This window comes from Pelodiscus sinensis, chromosome 4 (genome assembly GCF_052426305.1).
Source record: "Pelodiscus sinensis isolate ZL-2025 chromosome 4, ASM5242630v1, whole genome shotgun sequence".
NCBI classification, from domain to species: Eukaryota; Metazoa; Chordata; order Testudines; family Trionychidae; genus Pelodiscus; species Pelodiscus sinensis.
This window is the reverse complement of record NC_143055.1, coordinates 52714561-52738223: the sequence shown is the minus strand read 5'-3', so window position 1 is coordinate 52738223 and position 23663 is coordinate 52714561. Positions and strand designations below refer to the sequence as shown.

The 23663-nt window shown below is 40.2% G+C and overlaps 1 protein-coding gene across 5 annotated transcripts in view; it reads left to right on the top strand.

Annotated features, from left to right (window-relative positions):
• The window catches only part of DLC1 (DLC1 Rho GTPase activating protein), a 385314-nt gene that overhangs the window by 170975 nt on the left and 190676 nt on the right, over positions 1–23663 (top strand). For all 5 annotated transcript variants that reach the window (XM_075930378.2, XM_006113504.5, XM_075930377.2 and 2 more), the window contains one exon: positions 8098–8131. In XM_075930378.2, coding sequence (XP_075786493.2) covers positions 8098–8131 — 34 coding nt within the window. The remainder of the gene's footprint in view (positions 1–8097; positions 8132–23663) is intronic.

The following is a 23663-nucleotide window of genomic DNA, read 5'->3' as shown; positions in this document are numbered from 1 at the left end:
TGAGTACACAATTAATATACTAGAATTGAGATGTATACTGGGGACGACAGATTTCTTTGGTGAATATCTACAAGAATATTCTTCCGTTACAAAGCCACTGAATGAGCTGTTAAAGTCCAACACATCTTAGCTGTGGGGGCCAAATGAAGAAATTGCCTCCAAAAAGGTAAAAGAAATTAGTTGAACAGCTCCAATTCTCAAATACTATGATGTGACCAAATCCACAATGGTCAGTATGGTCACAAGCAGCTGTGGGCTAGATATTGTACTGTTACCACAGTATGGTTCTCAGTGAACCATTTTACAGAAGCAGAAAAATGATATGCACATGTTGAAAAGGAGTGCTTAGGCATAGGCATGTAAGAACTTTTACATATAAATATGTGGACTTTCTTTTTCTGGTCTCTCACCAGAGAGATACCAAAATCTGTCTGTGCTCCCCCTGGCTATGAAGCTGCTCATTTTGCAGAAGATTTCTGTTTGGTCTCTATTGCAAGCACAGAAAGCTCTCTGGTGTTTCTGCAGATCGGTGTTCAGAAGCCAACGGAAGTGTTAAATACTGACTTGCTGAGCTGCTGCACTACATGCAGTGAGGTTGCCCCTGTTCCCCTGGAGTTGACTGGAGATTCTTGAGACAGCGAGGACAATGGAAGGTGGCCCTGTGAGATTGTGAGATCCTTTTGGTGGTCTCTTACAGACCAGGGTGTGGTGTGGCTATGTCTACAGTCCAAAGCAATAGGACTCAAGCCCTGGGTCCTGGTTTGACTTGGTTTGATTCCTCCTCCATCCCAGGGTCCTGGGATCCTATGTCCAAGCCCAAATCTGAGAGACTATATGTAAATTGAAGGGTGGATTGGGTGCAATCTTGAGTCTGAGCATGGGTTTATATTGCAGTGTAGATATACCCTCAGACCCAGGCTTGTGGGGCTCTGGCTGAAGAGCTAAAACTTGAAGACGTTCAGGCTTAAGTTAGATCATGAGCTCTGACATTCTCCCTCTTTGCAGGATTTCAAAGCTTGGACTCCTGTCTGAACCCAAACAGCTACACAGCAAGATTTTGCCCTGCAACCTGAGCCCTGCAAGCCCAAGTCAGCTGCCCTAGGCCAACCTTGGCCAAACAGCGTGACTTGTACTGAAGTGTAGACACCCCTTTGAGTTTAGTCTTGACCAATAGCACACTGCACACACCAGTAAATAAAATTCTTTCTTTTACCTATCTGAGGTTCCAGTATCTTCCTTTAAACAAATTGCAGAAGGAGCATCTGTGCTAAATAAAAAGGTCAGGATATAGAGACACTCTTGCATTCATTGCCAAGTTTAGAAATAAAGCAACATGGAAGAATGATGCAATAAATTCTGTATAAAAATTGGAGAACTGCCTTGTGACTCAAGATATGTCAGATAACTGGCAAGGAAGCATTCCAACATGTCTTTTCAAATATGTACTCGAGAAATTACTGAACAGCTGACAGCATAATAAGATTGAAAGGCTTTGTAAAATACCCATCTTGGCATTGAAAATGTGAGTTAAGTGATGCCAATTACAGTTTACCTGCTCTGTGCCTTCTGAAAATAAAGTGGTATAGACCTAAATAGACACGTCAATCTGTAGCTACTAAAGTACATATAACTACACAATGAGCCTTAACATTTAAGAAACTGGAAAGTTTGTCACAAAGTTGACACATAAAAGAATATAGAGAAAATTAAAAGATGTAGCTGATTCTCATTACAGGAACTATGTATTATGAGCATTCTTTCACATAGTCTGTGCCAATTAATACACAGTTATAGCATTCTGCATTTACACAGGAATTAACCCTAGTGCAGCTGCTTGTGTTTTCAGTGTGCAAGGGAACCTACTAATATTTCTGCAACCATTGCACCCATCTCGGGGCTCTTTCCACACACCATAAAAGGCATTTTGACCTCAAGGTAACTATCTCAGTACACAGTTCTAGTGAAGACAAGGTCCATGTAGTTTTTCCTCACTGTAATTAGCCAAGTTCAACCCCAGATGGTGGTGTTGGGAGGGAGGAGTATGGGATGGGGGCAGCAGGGCCAACAACTTCTGTGGACCCTCAGGAAAAGTATGTGGTGTCTGTTTTTGCGTCTTCGGGAGGAACATAGCCTTGAGCAGAAGGGGCAGGTTTGGGGGCAGCCAGCCCTCAGTGCCACTTGGACCATGGCTCTGCCCCCGCCCCTCTCCCCTCAGCCCTCAGAGCCACACAGAGTAGCACTCCGGTGGCCATTGAAAGGACCCAGGGGATATCGGAGACCCAAATTAATACAACACATGTGCATGTGCTACAATTCAAAAGAGAGATTTCAAAGTGAGCCTTTCCCAGGCTCATAGCATGCTCAGTGGTGAACAAAATCTTGGGTATATTCCAGCAGGTGTTTTTTACAAGCTATGTATAATTTTAAGATGGAGCTTGATAGTTTTATGAATGGGGTTACATGCCAGGGTTGCCTGCGGTAGTAAGAGATTGGTGTTGAGGATTCACTAGTTCCCTTCCAGTCCTGTAATCTTTTAATTACCCGGTTACATTTCTAAAGCAGTCGTTTTGTTCTCAGCATTCTGTGCAGGTAAACTGTAAGATGTATTCACAAAAATAATAAAGTGACTATTTTAAATGTCTGAGGATTTTTGTTTAGTTCCTGATGTTCAAACCAAATAGTGAGGGACACAAGAGTCTTAGAAGCTTTACAAAAAAAGTGTGATTCTATCAGGTGGAAATTATTAGTGGAGTTCCTTTGTTCCATCAGGAGTGAGAAGTAATGAATAATGTGATGTTACAGTGGACCCATCTGGCCTACCAGGAAAATCCCATTTAATTGCTCTTTTGCCAGAAATGTTAAATCACTTTGTGGGAATGCAGTTCATTTACAACATATGGAAATCATTGAAGAAAGTCACCAGTGAATTCAAAACTGTACTTGAGGTGGGAGCATTTTTTCTAAATAAAGATAAGTCATGTTATCCCACTGTGCAGCATGTAAGTGGCATATATAGCTGTGTTAACAAAAAACTCAAGCTTAGCAGAATTGTCTGAGAAATTGATGGAAACAGATTTAATTGCTGTTTAATTGAATTCTTTTACGTTTTCCAGAAATAACACTGCACCCACTTAGTATTTTGTCCTCTATTAGTTAGAGAATTCTGTCATGTTTCAACTTCTCTTGTCAATTTATTTCCTTATCAATCAAGAATAAACAAAGAATCTCTCAAATCAGTATAATTTCACTACATTTCACTGGTTCTTCTCATTCAGAAGAATTTCAGAGTACTTGAGAAATAAGGGCCAAACTTGGATTCCTAAATTTAAATTAAATATATTATTCTTTTTTAAAATGTAGCCTGTTTAAAACTTACTTTTAAATTATGACAACCTATTTTAGGGCCTACACTTTCTATAATCTAGTAAACTAATTTACATAAATAAAAATGCTGCACCAAAGAGCCCTCCTCAGATTTAGTGGTGCTTCTTTTTTAATTCAGAAACAGGAGAAAATATCATTTAGGTTTTTAGGTCAGCTCAAGCTTTATAATTCAGAATCAGGAGAAAATAACATTTAGGTTTTTAGATCAGCTCAAGCTTTATAAATGTAACAAAGTGCCATGTACATTAACAATGTATCACTGTTATTTTCAGTCTTTAAAATGGACTGACTGCTGGTATATATTTTTTCCATACAGAAGTATTTCCATTTTCTGTTGTGTAATTAGCTTTAACTAGTTTTTGGTTTAATTTTTGCTTACAAATTCTTTCTTTAGTTTCAGAGGGGCAGCTGTGTTAGTCTGTAACTGGGAAAACATAAACAACAAGAAGTCTTGCAGCACCTTAGACTACTTGTTGTTTTTTAAATTCTTTCTTTGATTGGAAAAATGTAAGCTAAAAAATAACTGAAAATTAAGGGCCTTAATTACCTATTCCTCAGCCCCTCCTTTCGACCGCAGCACACCTTCTCTCCTTTCCATTCTTCCCTACTCATTTTTCCTATCAGAGGAAGAATGGCAATGAATCCAGAGAATGAAATGAATGGGGATGGGTCTTAAAATAATGACTAAATGCTTTTCTGAAAGGTATGTTGTGTGACTCAACCAGAAGTCAGAAGTTTAATGCAGAAAGCACTTAGTGGGCTTCTATGGCCTGGGTAGGCATGCCAAAACCCTCCCAGTTTTGCCAAGAGTCTCCAGGAACAGGGGTCAATCTCCCAGGGGATCCTGAAGCTAAACTTGAATATTAGCTGCTAGACGTCTGTCAGCACAGTGGGGCAGGCCCCATGCTGCTCCTGCAAGTGGCCATCATGTCCCTCATGTAGCCTCTAGGCATTGGGGTAGAGGGTCTCATTGCACTGCTCCTACCCTCAGCAACTCCACAGCTGAATGGGAACTGCAGCCATTGGGAGCCACAGGAGTAATGTCAGTAGGTAGGAACAGCACATAGAGCCACCTGGCTATTGTTGTGCTGGCCATTTCCAGGTAGGACCTGCCACTGCCCAGGACTGAGACCCACACGAGCTAAGTGCCACCTGACCAGAGCCTGTATCCCAGACCCAACCTCCTGTACCAGCCCTTAGCCCTCAACTACCCAAAGTTTCTCTCAGAACCTGCACTCCCTTGTCCCAGCCCAGAGCTCACACCCCCCTCTCATATCCCAACTCCTGCCTTATTCCAATACAAATGAGGGCTGGGGAGAGCGAGAGGGAAGGAGTGAGTAATGGTGGAACCTCAAAGAAGGGAAGAGGCAGGGCCAAGTTGTTTGGGTCTGTATGATTAGACAGCTGGCAGCCCTAGGCATGGGTTATGCTAAAGATCAGACCAGATGATCATACTGGCCTCACCTTGCCTTAATATGTGTGGAGGGTGGAAGTAGAAAAGACCATGTTTATAGTCTTTATATTTGAACATAATTCATTCCTCATACACACATACCCACGTTAAAAGGAATACTGGGGTGGATGGGGTTAAGTTTGATATCATTGTATCAGAAAAAGGGGGGGTGTAATGACTGTATACAAATATCTGAAGGAACTAAACTTCAAGGACAGTTTAGGGTGATACAGGAGTTATCATTAAAGTAATGAGGATACAATTAAGAAATGGAAAATTCTGAATGTCCGTTTATATATCCTATGGTAAGATCTTTTCAATCATAGAATAGTTCACAAAGGAAGACAAATGATGCCTCTTCCTTCTACCACACCACCAACTCATGTGTCTCTTTCATTTACCTAAAGCATTCTATGTGAGATGTATTTATTTAGGTATAGTACATAGGAATGTTTCAAGTGTGCCTTATGTACATTCTCATGCCTTAGATGTAACTCAAAAAAAATATGACAATTATTACTCTCAGGTGCAGTACTATAATTTTTACAATGTAGTTTATAAGCTCTCTGAAGCAGAGACTGTGTTCATGTGTCTATACAATGCCTAGCATAATGGGGGCACACACTTCGACAGTTTCTTAAGTGCTATCATAAGACAAATTAAAAATAAAAGACAATTGGTGGATTTCCTTTGCTGGAAAAGCACTAAAAATAATGGTGCACTTTATATTAAGGGTTTTCTTGCAAAGAATTTATGAAAGATTATTGAAGGATTGATTGACATTTTAATAATTAATCAAATGTTAATATTAAGTCCACTGGGTTACCTGTAACCATTGCTTACAGCTATCTACAACATCATCTGGTGATGCATTTAAGACCATCACACTCTTTGCGTAAAGCCCTGGCCCCAGTGAAGACAATGGGAGTTTTGCCACTGATGTCAGTGAGGCCAGAGTTTCACCTCTTAGAACATCTATTAAACCTTTGTAAACTGTTTCTAAAAAATATGTTTGTTAGCGACAGTCACAATGTGAGAGAGACTTCCTGCCATGAAGAGCTTACTGTTTTAAACAGATGGACCAGCAGAGGATGGGATAGGAAACAGAGGCACCAAAATAAGGGGTCCCTTGCCCAATGCTGATTACTAACCCTTGGATTTCCTGACTTCCAATCCAGTACCCTGTCCAAAGACCTTTTAAGACTACACTTGAAAGAGAATCCTCTGAACTGTCATTCATGCTTAAATTTGACATTTTACACCTAAGTTTAAACAAAGACATTAATTATCTTACCCATTACAAAGAGAGCTTCTCCAATTATCACCTCTAATATCATTAGCTCACAGACATTTACCTTCCCTCTCCCCATTCCCCTTCTGTTCTGAAATTTGATTTGTCCTTTTCATATGTGTTCATTTTTTTTTAATTGTATCCTTTGGTATATATGGTTGTGACAATTTTCTTCCACTATTTAATCTGAGGAAGTGGGTCTGGCCCACGAAAGCTCATCACCTAATAAACCATCTTGTTAGTCTTTAAAGTGCTACATAGTCCTGTTTTTTGTTAAAATTATCATGTGACTCTGCAATTTATCATTTGGCTTACCACAGTATGGATTGTGTATTTATATATACTGTGCATATCCCTTTCTCTTCTAAATTTTGTATAAAAAGAAATGATTCTTTATTTTTGGTATGATTTCCTGCGTTGTTTTTAAAGTGAAATAGAAAATACATTTAGGGCTGGAATGTTCAAAGCTGGCTAAGGCGTTAGCCATATTTCAAAAGATCTCCATTAGCAGCCATACACACTGCAAATTTCAAGCTGGCTTCTTGCCCAGTCCTCACCCCTCTTTAAAAAAATTAAATATTTCATTCCAATACTGAGATATTTGCAAAACAACTCAATTCCAACCATGAAGTTCTGACTCAGGCAACTTTCTGATTGGCTTCAAGAAGATTTTCTCTGAGGGTACGTCTAGACTACAAGCCTCTTTCGAAAGAGGCTTTTTCGAAAGAATCTTTAGAAAAAGCTTCTTTCGAAAGAGAGCGTCTAGACTGCAACCTCTTCTTTCGAAAAAGTGAGCCACTTTTTCGAAAGAGAGCACCCAGGCAGTCTGTATGCTCTGTTTTGAAAAAGGCCTCTTTGCATTCAAGAATGCCTTTTTTCGAAAGAACACTTTCAAAAAAAGGCATTCTTCCTCGTGAAATGAGGAGTACCGCTGTCGAAAGAAAAGCAGCGTTCTTTCGATTTAATTTCGAAAGAACGCAGCTGTAGTCTAGACTCAGGTGAAGTTTTTTTGAAAAAAGGCTACTTTTTTTGAAAAAACCCTGCAGTCTAGAAACAGCCTGAGTCAGAACTATAGTATCCCCTCCTCCCCCGTCCCCAATAATGACATTCATGAAGGAATGTCACCTTAACTTGGGCATTCTGAATATATGCTATGAACTGATCTCTAAATTAGATAACTAATTCAACTTTGTCCTATAACATCTGAGATATTCATAAAACTGTTGCTCTTTTTCAAAAAGATTGAGACAATTAAAGATAAATGATACTGTGCTGATATTAAAAACAACCAATTGATGGCCCCATTTTAGAGGGAGAAAAGTTCTTCTTAATTCTGTATTAAGGTGAGAGAAAGAGAAGCAGCAAAATAAGCTGTCACTCTGATACTCATATTATGAAAAATCACCAGGAACAACTCTTTTATTTTTTCTGAAAAGGGTTTTAAAGAAGAGAGAAATTGACATGTTATGGAGAAATCTTACATTTGGGCCTGACCCTGTTTCCAGTGGAGTCAGTAGCAGAATGTCTGTTGACTTCTGTATGCAAAGGACTTTAGAATTTTATCCCTTGATTTTTCAGCTGTGCAGTTTTCACTACTCTGTCCTTCAGTCATTCCCCATTGGATCTCTCTGTGACATTTTAATTTTACAGATCACTTACTGCAATGGTCATGTTTTGAATATAAGATCATGGCAGGTAGTCTTATAACCTTAAATCTCCCTTATTTTATTCTCCGCTGATTTGTTGCATCCTTTCCCCCTCCCCCTATATGACAGCATAAGCCATTTGAAGCAAGGATTATGTCTCCACATGAGATTGGCGTGTCTATTGCACAGAGGCCTTGATTCCACTCAGAGCCTTTGGACACTCCCACAGTCTAGATAAATCAATAATGATATCTTTCAGTTAATATTGTTACCTTTTCTTAAATGCAACCCTTCTATCTTTTTTATTTTATTTTATTTTTTAGGCTATGCCAGTTATTTCAGAAAAGGAGAAGGCTGGTGAGTAAACATTTACTTGTTTTCTCATCTTCTTGTATTAGTTTCCTGGAATGTTAGCTACTTATCCTAGTGGTAAAAGTCTGGCTTAAACCTGGCTTACTTTGGAATGTTCAAGATTATCGACTTGACAAATCTCTGTGCAAATATCACTCTTTGCATCCTGCACTGGAACTGACTTTTGGGGCAAGAGTCACACTGTGTATGACACTAGCAAGAGGAGATGTCTGAAAGTATTGTGCAAAGCATTTATCCTTTGTATTCTGAGTGCTACCTTTCTGCTTCTTGTTAAAGGCTATTTTGATGTATTTGAAGGCTTGATAAACAAACTCTGAAGACAATGGGACTGTTCACCTGAGCTAAGAAAGCAGATATTGTCTGTCTGACTCTTTACTATCTTAATAGCGATAACGGGAATTATGGCCTTCTGGAGTGTTTTATTGTAGTTGTTCCTTTGGCAAAAAACAGTTAAGCACCTCTGCAATATCAAGGGACTAGTATTGTATCAGCTCGTGCTCTTTATGCTGTCTGAATGCCACCACGATTTTGATTTGATTATATAGCAGTATTAGAAGAGATCATAGACATAGTAGTGCCCAGACAGTATGAACTGGATTTAATGTTGCTGTAAATGGTAGAGTATTTTGCACCCTAAAAAACATTTTGCTATATAATTCAAGTACTGTTCATATGGGTGTCTTTTTTATTTTTTTACTGGGATTTTGTTTTAACACGTATTAATTATAGCATTAAATGACTTTCAAATATTTATAGGGTTTGCTTAGGCACCCCTTGGAGTTTGGTTTCTGATGTTTATTTGTGGCATTTTCAGGGCTGTATTTGTTTTCTGAATGCATGGAGGTGGTTTCTTTTTTTCTTTTTCCTTCCCCCCCCCCTCCCCCGGTTAAGTGAGACTCAGAAAGAAAAGCTCTGATTAAAGCATCTATCTTTCCAGGATGTCACTAGCAATTTTAGCTGGTAAAGGTCACAGTAATTCCCAAAACTGTTGTCCAATATTTAACAATAGGAATAGGTTTGGTCACAGAGATCCCCTTGAGATGCTCCCTTTAATCTTTTCCATCCATGTGCATTTTTTTTCCATCCATACACGGAATAATTTTTTACATGCAGCAAGGCATGTGTGAATTTGCACCACAGGAAACCTAGCTGTGGGCGCTCTGCTAATCAGCTAGGTGGCATTTGAATTTCTCCTGAGCAGCTGCACAAGCACACAGCTCACGGGGAACATAGCTTAAAATTGTCACTTGATGTGCTGAAATGCCACTGAGCCCCTTACTGCCCTCTGGGGTGCCCCGCCATCCTGTCCTGCTGAGTTACACCTTCCGGTCTCTTCCAGTACTGGTACACATTAGGGGAAACAGCCAACAGCAGAACAACACAGACGCTGTGATCTACTCAGCTTTGTGAAGGTTCAGTCAAAGGTACTTGACACAGAACCTATGTGCACAACCCCAGTAGCAGCAGAGCCCCAAATAAATATGTCTTACTGTGTACAAAGTTTATACCGAGCAAACTCATAACCTGTTTTCCCCCTTTATCAGTGAAAGAGAGAGATGCACAGCTGTTGCCCCCTCCATAATCCCGTTCCTGGGAACAATTATTTACACTAGGTTTATTAATAAACAAAAGTGATTTTATTAAGTATAAAAGTTAGGATTTAAGTGAATTTAAGACAAAATATACCAGCTAAGCCTAATGTACTGATAGAACTTGTTACAAATCATATTTTCTCACTCTAGTCCTTGTTTCAGGTAAAGTCATTCTCAGGTCCAAGATGTCCTTTTTGACCTGGGTCCAGCAGTTCTCCTCCATCCCTGTCATTATATTTCTTTTGTTTCCAGGGGTTTTCATGTACGCTTTTGGGGTGGGGAGGCAGTCTGTAAAGCCAGCTGAAGACAATCATTGTTTACTTCCCTTGCTTTTTATAGAATTTCCCAAGGACAGGAAGCTTTTGTTCAATTCCCCACACTCCTGTGGAAAAAAACAAAATGCAAGAAGGATTCCAACATCAGGTGACATGGACACATGTCTTTGTAGCACAGTGGTCACCAACCTTTTTACACCCAAGACCACTTTTTTAATTTAGGGCAACCCAGGATCTACACCAGCCCCTCCCCAAAGCCCTATCTGCTCCACCCTCGTTCACTCTCCCCCACTCTCACTCAGTTTCATCTGATTGAGGAAGGGGGTGGGGCTGAAGGAGCGGGTGAGGGATGCAGGCTTTGAGAGGGAGATTGCGTGCAAGAGGGGGCTACAGGCTGGGGCTGAGTTTTGGCATGCAGGAGTAAGGTGAGCAAGCATGCCTGGGAAGGAGTTTGCCCCAGCCCCTCCCTACCACAGCTTGCACTCCTCACTCCTAAACCCCAATATTCTGGATGCAGGAGGGGCTCCAAGTTGGGTCAGAGTGAGTTCAGGAGGGGATAAGGGTTATGGACTCTGGAAGGGAGTTTGAGTGCAAGCTCAGGGCTGGCACAGAGAGTAAGGGTACAGGCAGCAGCCAGGAGGCATTTATTACAGGTGGCTCCCAGTCTACAGCATAGTGGCATGGGGCCAGGCAAACAGAGACAGCTTGCCTGAGCCCCACTCTTAGAAATAGCTGGCTGGCTGAGTGCAGGCACAACTCTGTGTAACCCATGGAGGTGGGAAAGAGATTTGCATGTGTGCATTGCTGCCCATGCCTGCAAGTGCTGCTCCTACTGGCCGGTTCCTGGCCAATGAAAGCTGTTTAGACAGTGGTGGGGGTGGGAAATAGGCTTTTCTCAATGTGAACACATTGATAATAAATCTAAAGTCAATATTCTTAATTTCAGATTCAGAAATGGTACATGCATTCTAATAGAATACACATTCAGGGGATTACAAGCTTTCCAATGATAGGTTACATGCAATATTTTGCATGATGCATATTTGACTTATGTCATATTTCTATTCATAAGCATATTTCCAAAAAGAATATGGAGGTGAAACATCACACCCATCATTTGTAAAATTTGCAAGAGGACCTCTTCTTCTGTATTAATATTATTTATTGTTGTAAAGTGGTAATCAAGAGATTAACTGGATTTCTCAGAGATTATGAATTGGAGTCATGCTCCACCCCTACCATACTTTTTGTTTTAGCTAATGTGTGTTTTCCTCACAACTCTGGATATAGCTGAATAAAGCAACACATTCCCAGACTTCAGTACTGTAAGCAAAGCATGATCTGTATGCATGGAGTGGCCCTTACAAAACTGGTGGCATGAAAGAACATAAGAATGGGAACGTATGGGAAACTTGACCACTTTAATGCAGGAATCTATGGCAAGATTAGGTACTATTTTCTTGTAAATCAGATTAGAGATAATAGACAAAAAGACAGCAATTTACCTCAATGTATGTGGCAGTAAAACCTACTCTCTTTTAAGGAGTTTTTTACAACCTCAGACACCAGGCAATAACAATTCAGAACACCTGCAAAATATGTTAACAGAGCAGTGCACATCAAAGTCAGTCAGACATTATTGTGGAATGTTTCAAGTTCCTAGTAGAATGCAGAGGCCAAGCTAAAGTGTACCTATATATGTGACAAAGCTAAAAAGATTAACAGAATATTGTTCATTCAGAAATGTCCTCGAGGATATGCTGTGGAACAGATTTGTTTGTGGTGTTAATAATGAGAGAGAATTCAAAGAAAATTCCTGGCAGGGGAGAATTCTGCTGTGGCCCAAAGCAGTGGAAATAGGAACAACAATAGAAGCAGAAGTGAAAAATTTAGACTGTAGAACAAGTTATACCGACTTAATAAACAGAATGCAAAGAAAGCGGTAAGGGACTCCAAACTCTTGAGCAGCAGTGTTTCCACTGTTCAGGAGTTCATTTTGCATCAGTTTGTACATATAAAATAGACCATATCATAAATGACTCAAAATTTGACAGTCACTTTTTTGTTTTTGATGCTATCAAACAGCATCTCAGGCTCAAGAGGATAGACCTCAACGGCATGTCTATACTTATGAAAAGATCGATGCTCCCTAGGTCAATCTTCTAGTGTTTGATTTAGTGAGTCTAGTATAGACTCATAAATTGAATGCTGAGGGCAGCCTCCACCAGCGATTGATGCTCCTCCTTCTGAAAGGAGACAGGGAAGCTGACGGGAGTGTTTTCACCCATCAGCCTTCCACTGTGTGGATGCTGTCACAGCTTGGCTTATAGTAAGCTGACTCCTGGCATGCATTTTGTATAGCTGGAGTTGCATACCTTAAGCCAGCCTTCCTGGCCTAGTATAGACCAGGCCTAAAAGAACAAAAACAGAGGGCTTATAACATGGAGGAGAAGGAATACAGAGGATGTGGTATGCACTGTGTTAAAGGGAAGAAAGTGACATCATATGAAGTAAAGGTATAGTTGAACAATTAATACAAATTGCAAGAGATACTTCAGCTTCTAGTATAATGAAGATACCTATCATCAGTGCAAAGAAGGACTGGGCCCATTAGTGAATACAAAAAACCTGTCTGGTTCTGTGCTCACCCCATAAAATACAAAAGCCAAAAAAGGGAAAAAATGTAATTGATGCTAGGGATATGATGGCCAATACAAAATCTGCTAGAAAGAAATGAGTTCTAAGATCTAAAACTGAATTGGAGGAAATTTTTTTATTCGATGTTAGCAAACCATCAGTCGTAGGTGTTCACCCACCTGTTTTTAAAGAAGACATTAGGACTTGGAAGATTTAACAGCCAAGATTTCTATCCAAGTTGGTTTCAAACCAAAATACTTTAACGAAAGATTAGTTCCTTATGCCCTCAGAGAAAAGACTGAAACTGAGTAAGACAGGCTGGAAAAGAAGGGCACCATTTCACTAATGTAATTTTATGAATTCTGATTAAAGCAAACAAGACCATCCTCATTTGCCACCATTATGAAATCAAGGTGTATCAAGTTTCCAAGGTAGGCTTTTATGCCAGTCCATAGATGGAGGGTTTGGTGGCAGTACTTCATGTGGGTCAAAATATAGTAAGCTGCAAATATTTCAAGCACACCATCAGGTGAGATAGAAGAAATATTAGAAGTACACCACTATACACATTCAAAAAAAGTTCTATCCAGATAATCAGTTGAGATGATGTGCATCACCACCACCTTAAATTTTCCAGAAGATCATGAAAAACTTGTTGAATGGTATCCGGTGAGCTATAGTAAGGACTGATGACATCCTCATTGTGTATGGATGTGAAACATCCATCAACATTACACACGGTGCTTAAAAACTTGGAGTCATTGGGACTTGGTTAAAAACCAACTACATCGTTTTTGATGAGATCATAAGTGACGTTCCTGGACTACCGGATAAACAAGGAGGGGAGTTGCCAGTGACAGACAATGTCATGGAAATTGAGCAGGCCCCAGCCCCTAACAACACAACTGAGCCATGACCATACTTGACAAAAAAGTATTATTTTTCTGGAGTAGGCCCAACTGCACTGGGTGCTGTATAAATACAAAGCAAAAGGGCATTCCCTGCCACAGTGCTTAATTTGTAAAGAAAGGTGCTGGGGCTCAAGTAAGAATGATAATGTTGTTCCCAGAAAAAAATGATGTCCTCTGTGTAGTGTGACCTCCTACACACCATACATGCAAAATCATGCTGTTCATGAAAGTGCTGATTGGCATGGCTTCCTAAACTCTACTGACAGAAGAGGTGAAAACTGTTGCCAGCTGAGCCGCATCAGTCCACAGTACAAATTAAGCTCTTTCCTTCCCTGAAGAGTTTATAATCTATATAGATAAGACAGGACAGGAGAAGGGGTATCACACACAAGCAAAGTGAACAGTGTGGTGATGGTGGCCGCACATGTCATGTTAATTCCACTGTTTGTTTTATCAGGAGGATTAATTTAGGTAGGTTTCACTAAAGGGAAGAAAGAGGAGACACTGAGGGAAAGGAGAGAAGGGGACAGGATAGTGGAGAAAAAGGTAAGAGAAGTGATGCTCTTTCCCAATAAAAGTGGCTGCATCCTCTAAGTAATATCCTAGCATCTAAATTCAAAACTGAAAAGGTGGGCATCTAAAGTTTAGTTACTTAAGAGATCTCTAACTAATTTCCAACACTCTATCTAGCAGCTATTAGACAGTAATGATGTTCACCATTCACAATATTTTAATCATAGAGCATATAGCACCTTCTCTATAAGGCAGTCAAAGCACTTTAAAAAGCATGACTGAATCTTTACAGCAGGCATTATCATCTTCAGTTATTATGTGGGAAAACAGAGGCACAGTAAGAGTTGCTCATTGTCACAGACATTTTGCGGTAGAGCCAGAAATAAAAACCCAGGTCTTCTGACTCCGTCTTTTTCTTCAGCCAAAAGACCTTATTTTCTCTCACTGTTGAAGTGGGCTAGATAAGAGGTGAAAGGCTTTTCAGCCCATAATCAGCCTGTAGAGGCATGTACTTCACACATACAGGTTTAACATACACAATTGCCTCTGTCCCTTTCACCTCCAATTTGAGTTTTAGGAGATTTTGTTGAGTTTCCCATATTTCTTTTTACAAACAAAAGAATATCCAAATGTGACTGATTAACTTTTGGCCACCAGAAATACAAGAGCACATATGCAAAACACTAACTTGCTCAAACGGAAGAGTGTTTGTGCATGCAGAAGTGCCCACCTTGTTTCTAGCTTGTTTGCAGTTTGTGTTTGTGCTTCTTTGTTAGCAGATGCAATATAAAGTCTTGTTTAAAAGTCAGAAACTCTGGATGATGTGTGGTGGAGAAAGATATAATGGGCATGCATTTGGGAGTCATATGTAACCCATTCTACTTGCCACTGTAGCACTCAGCTCCACTGGACAAAGATGAGGCCAGTCACCATCAGAGGCAGTCTCTTTAGTCTCAGGGAATAGAAGCTCATGCTTTAAAAGCCCTAGGTCACAGGTTCTATTCCTGCTGCCACTAATCGGAAGAAAAATCTCATGCATAAATTACAAGAGAGAAAGCCGTGATACGTGAGTTAAGCAGTGTCTCAAAAATAATGTCATTCAAACTTTTATACCACTTGATATAAAACTATGTGCTTAAAATAAAATATTATTAATAAAATAAAAAAGCCTTGGAAGTTCAGTTACTCATGTCATTAATTGTAAACTGCTTTTATTTTGTTAGAAACAAATCAAAATTGCAAGTATATTATAGAACAAAACTACGTAGGAATCCCTGTGTTAAATGTTGGGAAAATGGCAGTATACAGGGCAAACAGGTTGGGATAGAAGAAAAACTAATTTGAGATTTCACCCAAAAGCTCAAACCAAACCACTTTTGATATTCTGAAAAGTTTATTATAATAGTAATAAGTTGTGTTCAGTCTTTTTTTCTCCACTTTGCACTATCTGGTTTCATCCAGGATTTAACAGGGAAATAAAGAGTGAAACTGTTATTTCAGGGTTTGTGATTCAGAAATCTCATTTAAAAAAATGTTTTCACAGGGCTTTCTAGTATAACGGTGTCAGAGAATCAAATAGTTCCAAGAGCTTTTGAATAAGCAACTGCACTTTCTGATGCTTAACTGAATTAAACTGTCAACTTTTTGGATGGTCACACATCACTAATTATAATTCTTATGCACAAGTGTTACTTATTTCATTAAATATTCTGTCCATTTTTTTATTCCAGTTAGGAGAAGGACTTACTTTAGTTCAAGGAGAACCTGTCAGCTAGATGAAGAAAAAAGGAGGGGGTATTTAAAGCCTCACTAAAATATAATCTGAAAACATTACTTTTGTCTACCTATCAAGAAGGCTAAAAATTGTTTGCAGTGGAGAGTGTTCCTTTTTAATTGTGAAGTCATCCTAGCAGGATACTATAAATGAGCAGCCCGCCTGCCTGCTGGTCAGAACAGCCATTGACCAGGAGGCTTTGAGAACACTGCATTCTGATTGATTCCATTTATCATGTTGACATTTCTGTCAGTGGGAAAAAGGTTTTTAAATTAAAGGTTTTAAGGCAGAAGTTAACATCCAGGGCTAGCTCATGCCAAGGTCTAACATAGCAAACACGGAGGGGAAATGACATTAAGACAATCTCTGTGCAGCCTCCTTGGATTTTGGCTCACATATGGAGAGGGATGCAGGGACTGTGTGTATGACACCTGAAAGATGAAGTGGGATATTGGGTCAGGAGTAGGGATGTTAAGAACTAGTCGACTATCCGATAAGGAAATGTCGACAGGATAGTCAACTAGTAACTTCCCTCCAAGCCCCGTTGTTGCCTCTATCAGATAGAGGCAGCAAGTGGGGGGGGAGGAGAGGCGAGTACTTCAAAGCTGACCCCAGGATCCACATGATGTTAAGCTTGGGGTCAGCTGTGTGGCTCTGCCCCTTTGAAATGCTACTGTGGCATTATGAAAAGCCATAATGCCTCGTGGAGCCCTGGGGTAGCTAGGGAGTCCTGAACTGATCCCAGGCTCTGTTCGGTGCTTCCCCTTTGAAATACTGTGGCAACATTTCATGGATTTACCTGCTGAAACTCCATAATATTCACCATTTTAATAATCAGTTCTCTTGAACATATAATATCTATCAGAATTATAAACTCAATGTAAAATTAGCAACCTTAACTTGCAGAAAATGGGCTTTGAAATCCACATCCACATTTTGCTGCTTGAATCCATCTCTAGATTTAATTATTCATAACTAGAAGATTTACTTTTCGTTGCTCAGGTCCTTACCTCAATTTTTGGAAAATAAAATGAAAATCTACATGCTTCATTTGAATCATTGCTCTGGGGTGAGGCTGGGGATGAGGGGTTCAATATGCAGGCTGCCTTGGGGAGACAAGACTAACCCAGCCCTCTCTCACCACAGCAACTTGGGGCCAGGTGAGAAGCACCTCTCCATGGTTGCTGCAACTCCAGCAGGTACAGCAGAGGTAGGTGTACTGTCTCCCAGCTGGGGCAGGTCCAGGTTCATCTGCTCCCTGCACTCCCCAGCCAGAGTGAGAAATGCAGCAAACTGTGCACGTTCACCTCACTGTCTGACGAACAGGAGCAGCCAACAACATCTCTGTAGGAATCGGGTTGGGAGGAGCTTCAGCCTGGCACCTGGATGGTGGGAGTCTTGGAGCTGGGGAATTCCCAGATGGAGGGGGACCTCCAGCCAGCCCCTTTCACCTGCCTGGTGATTTTGTTTCTTTTATGTTTGGTTTTCTGCGAAGCAATCCCATTCCAGGCACATCCCATTTTCCTGGCACAGCCAAACCTTTCCCTTGTTTTAAGTTATGACAAGAGGAAGCTGAATACCGAATTTGGGGATCCTACATCTTACCATTTAGGAGGAGTTCTTGAATTCACAGACAGACAAACCCTCTCAAATATATAGTAGATTAAAATAGCAAGAGATCATTCGAGGTGTTATTGGTACCACCAAAATATTCCATCTTACTTGAAATATTTAAAAACTCTAAAGAGAAAGTGCAGCCTATATTTGGACCACCTTTAACCTTATTCACAGGACTTCTTGTGGAGGTAAAGTAGTATTCAAGAAAGTATTATGTGCCAGACTCTGTTTTTTTATGTTTCTTATATACAATATTTTCCATAGCTCACTCTTGTCTGAACTGGAACAATTTTGTATCTATGGGCAAGAAAATATAGTATAGATTCCTATCTGACTGAAACATATGCCATCTTTGACATTTGTAGTCAATAGAAAGTCTCTGAGTGGTCCCCAAATACAATATTACTAGTATTACAATAGGACATAGCAATCAAACAATTTCTTGTGGCAGAATTTGGGGGGGGGGGGTGAGGAAATTCCTATGTCTGTATTTGTTTTAGACTTTTAATAAATATGCTGTGTAATGAAGCACAGACTCAGTGTGCTGGGGTGTTAATATCTCTGGTTGCCTTTGATCTGTAAGTGGGAAAAATATATAAATTATTAAAGAGGTCTTAACTGCAGGGCATTTCCCCTCCAAGACTCTCATCATCACTGTCAGGCAGCAGAGGATCTTCACTGTGCTGCCACATGGTGAGATGAACTGCAGGTTTCATTTTTAATACATATGTCTTCAAAAATACACTGAGTCTGCAATTTCTTTGTAGAAGACCTGTTGGCTGATGAATTTTTTTAAAAGTTGTTTAAGTTGTATCATCACATAGTCGTTCTGAAACTTAGATCAAACTGCTGCCTCAAAAATTGGGTCTTGCTGACTGAATTGCAGTGGTTTGCAAGTCTGTAGGAATTCAAGCAAAACATGAGTTAATTTACTAGTGACAAATCAGTATCCCTGTCAAAGAAAACGTGCACAGTAGTAATCTGCAAGCTATATAGCATGGCCTTTAGCTAGCACTATAGAATATATTCAATGATTTCATACCTATTGTATCCTAACTATTTATAGCAGAGCAGTTGTACATGAGGTTTGCCAATTTTCTCTTGCAAAAACCCAAACAGCCACTACCCTGCCACTCTCGTCCCTGAGGCTGTGCCATGTACCACCCCTTCTCCAAAGCCCCACTCACTCCATCTGCCCTCCCTACATTGCTCGTTCTCTTCAGCCCTCATTCACTTTCACCAGACTTGGGCAAGGGGAGGGTCAGGATATGGGCTCCTGCTATAGGTGTGGGCTTTTGGGGTTGGGTCAGAGATGAGCATTTGGGTGCAGAAGTGAGCTCTGAGTGGGGCTGAGGGGTTAAAAGTGCATGGAGGGAGTTTGAGGTACAGGAGAGGGCTCAGGGCAGGGGCTGGTGAAGGGTGCCGGCTCTAGCCAGGCAGTGCTTATTTAAGGCAGCTTCTTCAAGTGACCAGTATGTCCCTGCAGCCATGCAAAGGTGTAGCTAGGTATCTCCTGTGCTGCCCCTGACTGTATGCACTACCCCCACAGCTCCCGTTTGGCATGGTTCCTGGTCAATGAGAGCTGCACAGTCAGTGCTTAGAGCAGGGCAGTGTGAGGAGACTCCTGAGCTGTTTCTGTGTCTAGAAGCCAGAAAGAAATATCATCACTTCCTGGGAGCTCTGCAGAGCTAGGGCTAATAGGAAACCTGCTTTAGCTCCGCTGCTCCATTGCATGGACTTTTAGTAACCTATTAACATCTCCCGGATTGCTTTCAGCCCTTTACATTAGCCATTGTTCTTGTGACAACTTCATATGAGGTACCAAATGGTTAGTTCTCAGCTATCAGGTAATTTTTCATCTACAATTGATTGCACATCAGTCTTTCCCCAACAGTATTATTTTAGTGTTTGTTTGCAAATAAAAATGTCAGCTGAGCAGTCCTCCCCTTCCAGTTTGTCATTGTAAAGAACAGCTACAGCAATACTATTTGAATTTGCGTGGATTGCTGCCAATGATCAATAAATGCTAATGGGCATAGATAGCATTTCACTGTTCTACTGACATTTATGTGATCTCATTAGTGGAAAAAGGGTTGTAATGCCTCTACTTGCTGGAGGCTGACATTTTATGGTGAGGTTCCTGGCAATGCTTTTTTTTTCAGGATGTAAAATAATTGATACCATTATTATTGGAAGCTTTATTTAGATTTTTAAGTAGTTTTGTTAGCTGCTGAGGTGACTCCTGTGAATAATGACTGTACTTACGTTCCACGCTGTGCTTACTCTGAAAGAGAGGCTCAGCATCTTTAATGGCACTTCCAGAAAAGTTAAAGGTGATGTCAGGGACCAGCACCTCTCTCTGAAAGACTGTAGAATGGCATATTAAAAGCTGATCTAAACAGGAAGGAAGTCTCAAGCTCTCCATACCTCCTGATGACTGGCAGCTATCTATGACCAGAGCTGGGCCAATAACGGATATTTTTTGTTCAGTGTCAGTTCCAAAAAAGAACAGCATAATGAATCATTTCAGGTGAACATTTTATGGAATCTTTGGTGAATAAAAAAATAATAATTTCAGATCTCTTCCAGGATGGGGATTTGAACCTGACTTTCCATGAGTGGCCTAATCACTAGGGGAAAGTATACAAGAGAAAATGGGCAACACCCACACTGCCTCCATCTCCTGGTCATCTTTTGACTAGACACAATTATTTGTATCAAATTTGTGAATATTGGGTTGATGAAAACTGTACCTTTCATCAAATAAACTAATCATTCTAAAAATTTTGCTTCGCTCTATATTCCACCCTTTGAATGTTGGCTAATGAGCAATTTCCTGGTGGCATATGAACTCTCGAAAACCAATTTACAGAGTTAAGAGTCAGATTTAGATTAAAATTTTTCCAAAATCTAAGAAGGTGCTTAGATTTTTTGTTAATTTGACATCAACAATGGTAGAGGCTTGATTCATGAAATCTTTCAAATGCTTTCTTTTCCTGAAAAATATAAAGAATTAATGACTATGGAATATGTCATATTCCTAACTGATACAAAAAATACAATTATGTTTGCTTCCTGATACTCTGGAATAGACTAAATTCAAGGGAGGAGCCATTCCCTTTTGGTACTTTAAAAAATACAGAAAAGCCCACCATCTGGTTTCCAGCTTCTGGAACGTGTCAACAGTGACTCAATCTTAAGCGACATCTACATTACAGCAGAAAGTAAACTTTAGCTGGACTTGCGTAGCTATGTGAATAAAGTAGCTAGGGTCAACGTACCTTAAGTCGAGTTACTCTGGGCTTTACACTGCAAAGGATCAATTGGAGAAACTCTTCTGGCAGCTTCCTTTTTTTCTTCTTATCCTGGGTAACGTGACAGGGTCAACCTAAGAGCAATCTGTGGTTGAACTGGCAGGTCTTCACTAGACTTGCTAAATTGACTGCCACTGAATCGATATCAGAGTGTTGATCTGGGTTGCAGTGTAGATAGATATAGTCTCAAGTGCTGCTAGTCATTTCAGATCAGCAAAATCAACAGCACCATTCACAACCAAAAAAATTCCAAGTTGAATCATAGAATCATAGAATACTAGGACTGGAAGGGACCTCGAGAGGTCATTGAGTCTAGTCCCCTGCCCTCATGGCAGGTCCCAGTACTGTCTAGACCATTCCTGCAAGACATTTATCTAACCTATTCTTAAATATTTCCAGAGATGGAGATTCCACAACCTCCCTAGGCAATTTATTCCAGTGTTTAACCACCCTGGGTACGTCTACACTACCCCGCTAGTTCGAACTAGCGGGGTAATGTAGGCATACAGCACGTGCAAATGAAGCCCGGGATTTGAATTTCCTGGGCTTCATTTGCATAAGCCGGGCGCCGCCATTTTTAAATCCCGGCTAGTTCGAACCCCGTGCCGCGCGGCTACACGCGGCATGGAGTAGCTAGTTCGGATTAGGCTTCTAATCCGAACTAGCTGTACTCCTTGTGGAATGAGGAGTACAGCTAGTTCGGATTAGGAAGCCTAATCCGAACTAGCTACTCCATGCTGCGTGTAGCCGCGCTGCACGGGGTTCGAACTAGCCGGGATTTAAAAATGGCGGCGCCCGGCTTATGCAAATGAAGCCTGGGAAATTCAAATCCCGGGCTTCATTTGTAAGTGCGGTATGCCTACATTACCCTCCTAGTTCGAATTAGGAGGGTAGTGTAAACATACCCCCTGACACTTAGGAACTTTTTCCTAAAGTCCAACCTAAACCTCGCTTGCTGCAGTTTAAGCCCATTGCTTCTTGGTCTATCCTCAGAGGCCAGGAAGAACAAATTTTCTCTCTCCTCCTTGTGACACCCTTTTAGATACCTGAAAACCGCTATCATGTCCCTTTCAATCGTCTCTTTTCCAAACTAAACAAGCCCAATTCTTTCAGTCTTCCTTCATAGGTCATGTTCTCTAGACCTTTAATCATTCTTGTTGCTCTTCTCTTGACCTTCTCCAGTTTCTCCACACCTTTCTTGAAATGCGGTGCCCAGAACTGGACACAGTACTCCAACTGATGCCCAGTCAGCACAGAGTAGAACGGAAGAATGACTTCTCGTGTCTTGTTCACAACACACCTGTTAATGCATCCTAGAATCATGTTTGCTTTTTTTGCAACAGTGTCACACTGTTGACTCATATTTAGCTTGTGATCCACTATAATCCCTAGATCCCTTTCTGCCGTACTCCTTCCTAGACAGTTGCTTCCCATTCTGTATGTTTGAAACTGATTGTTCTTTCCTAAGTGGACCACTTTGCTTTTTTCCTTATTAAATTTCATCCTGTTTACCTCAGAAAATTTCTCCAATTTGTCCAGATCATTTTGAATTATGACCCTATCCTCCAAAGCAGTTGCAACCCCTTTCAGCTTGGTATCATCTGCAAACTTAATAAGTGTACTCTCTATGCCGATATCTAAATAGTTGATGCAGATATTGAACAGAACCGGTCCCAAAACAGACCCCTGCTGAACCTCACTTGTTATACCTTTCCAGCAGGATTGTGAACCGTTAATAACTACTCTCTGAGAACGGTTATCCAGCCAGTTATGCACCCACCTTATAGTAGCCCAATCTAAGTTGAGAACCTGTCCTCTAGTAAATAAGCCTGTGTCAAATTCAGAATCCATGTAAATTAGATTTCCTTACTCACACCCACACTTCCTTACAGCTGCTTGCACCCACTTAACCAATGTGTGAGAAAGCTTAAATTGAGGTAACTTAAATATCAAGGAGCCACATTCTGACTGGTAATTTGCATACTTGTAAATGCTTATCAGTTTTGTAACTGTAATATTCTTGTAAATTGTTTATATAAGGATCATATGAATCATGAGAGCAACCTCAGCTATGAATGATCAAAGATTTTTTAGTATGGGGATTCTTATAGTAACTAACATTATAGCTGACTTGTAAGTTATTTGGCTTCCTGGCAGGGAAGATATATGCCTCCTTTTAAAAAAAACAAAAGAAAACCTAATATATTATGGGCAAGGTGGGTTCACCTGATAGGAATAAAGATGTATAGAGCTGTATCTGAGCAATTCACAGCTGCTGGGCATTGTGCTAAATCTTTCAACTGTTCTTTCAGTGTCAAACTTAATGTGTGTTTTTCTTGCAATACATACTTTTGTTATGACAAGGTACTTATTTTCAAAGAGATCTGTATGGTATGAAAAAAAAAGCATGCATTAACATTGAAGTGAGTGGTTTAAAACATGCTTTAGGGTTAGGAATGTACATTTTACTGTGCAGTGATCCACCATAAAAATGTCTTTCATAATAAGCTTTATCTATCAATTAAATAATACCACATTCAAAATCTTGTAATTAGAGTATTTTCAGTCCTTGCAAAAAATGGGAAGAGTCAGAAGACTATTATTGTCAGCAAACAATCATGTAGTTTCAGGTAAATTTTATTTAACAAATTAACAATTATTTAAAAACCATTTAATAAAACAAGTTCATTTCCAAACAATACCACTTTACTCATAATATTTTGGGTGGGTAGCCATTACCACCTTTTATTTATTTATTGGTATTAGGGTGTTCATATCATCCAGCCTAGGCTGTGATGCTTTAGTACCACCTCATAGTAAGTAAGCCCATGGTTTCCATAGAATACCTGCACTGGACATGTGCCTGACACGTACATATTGCATC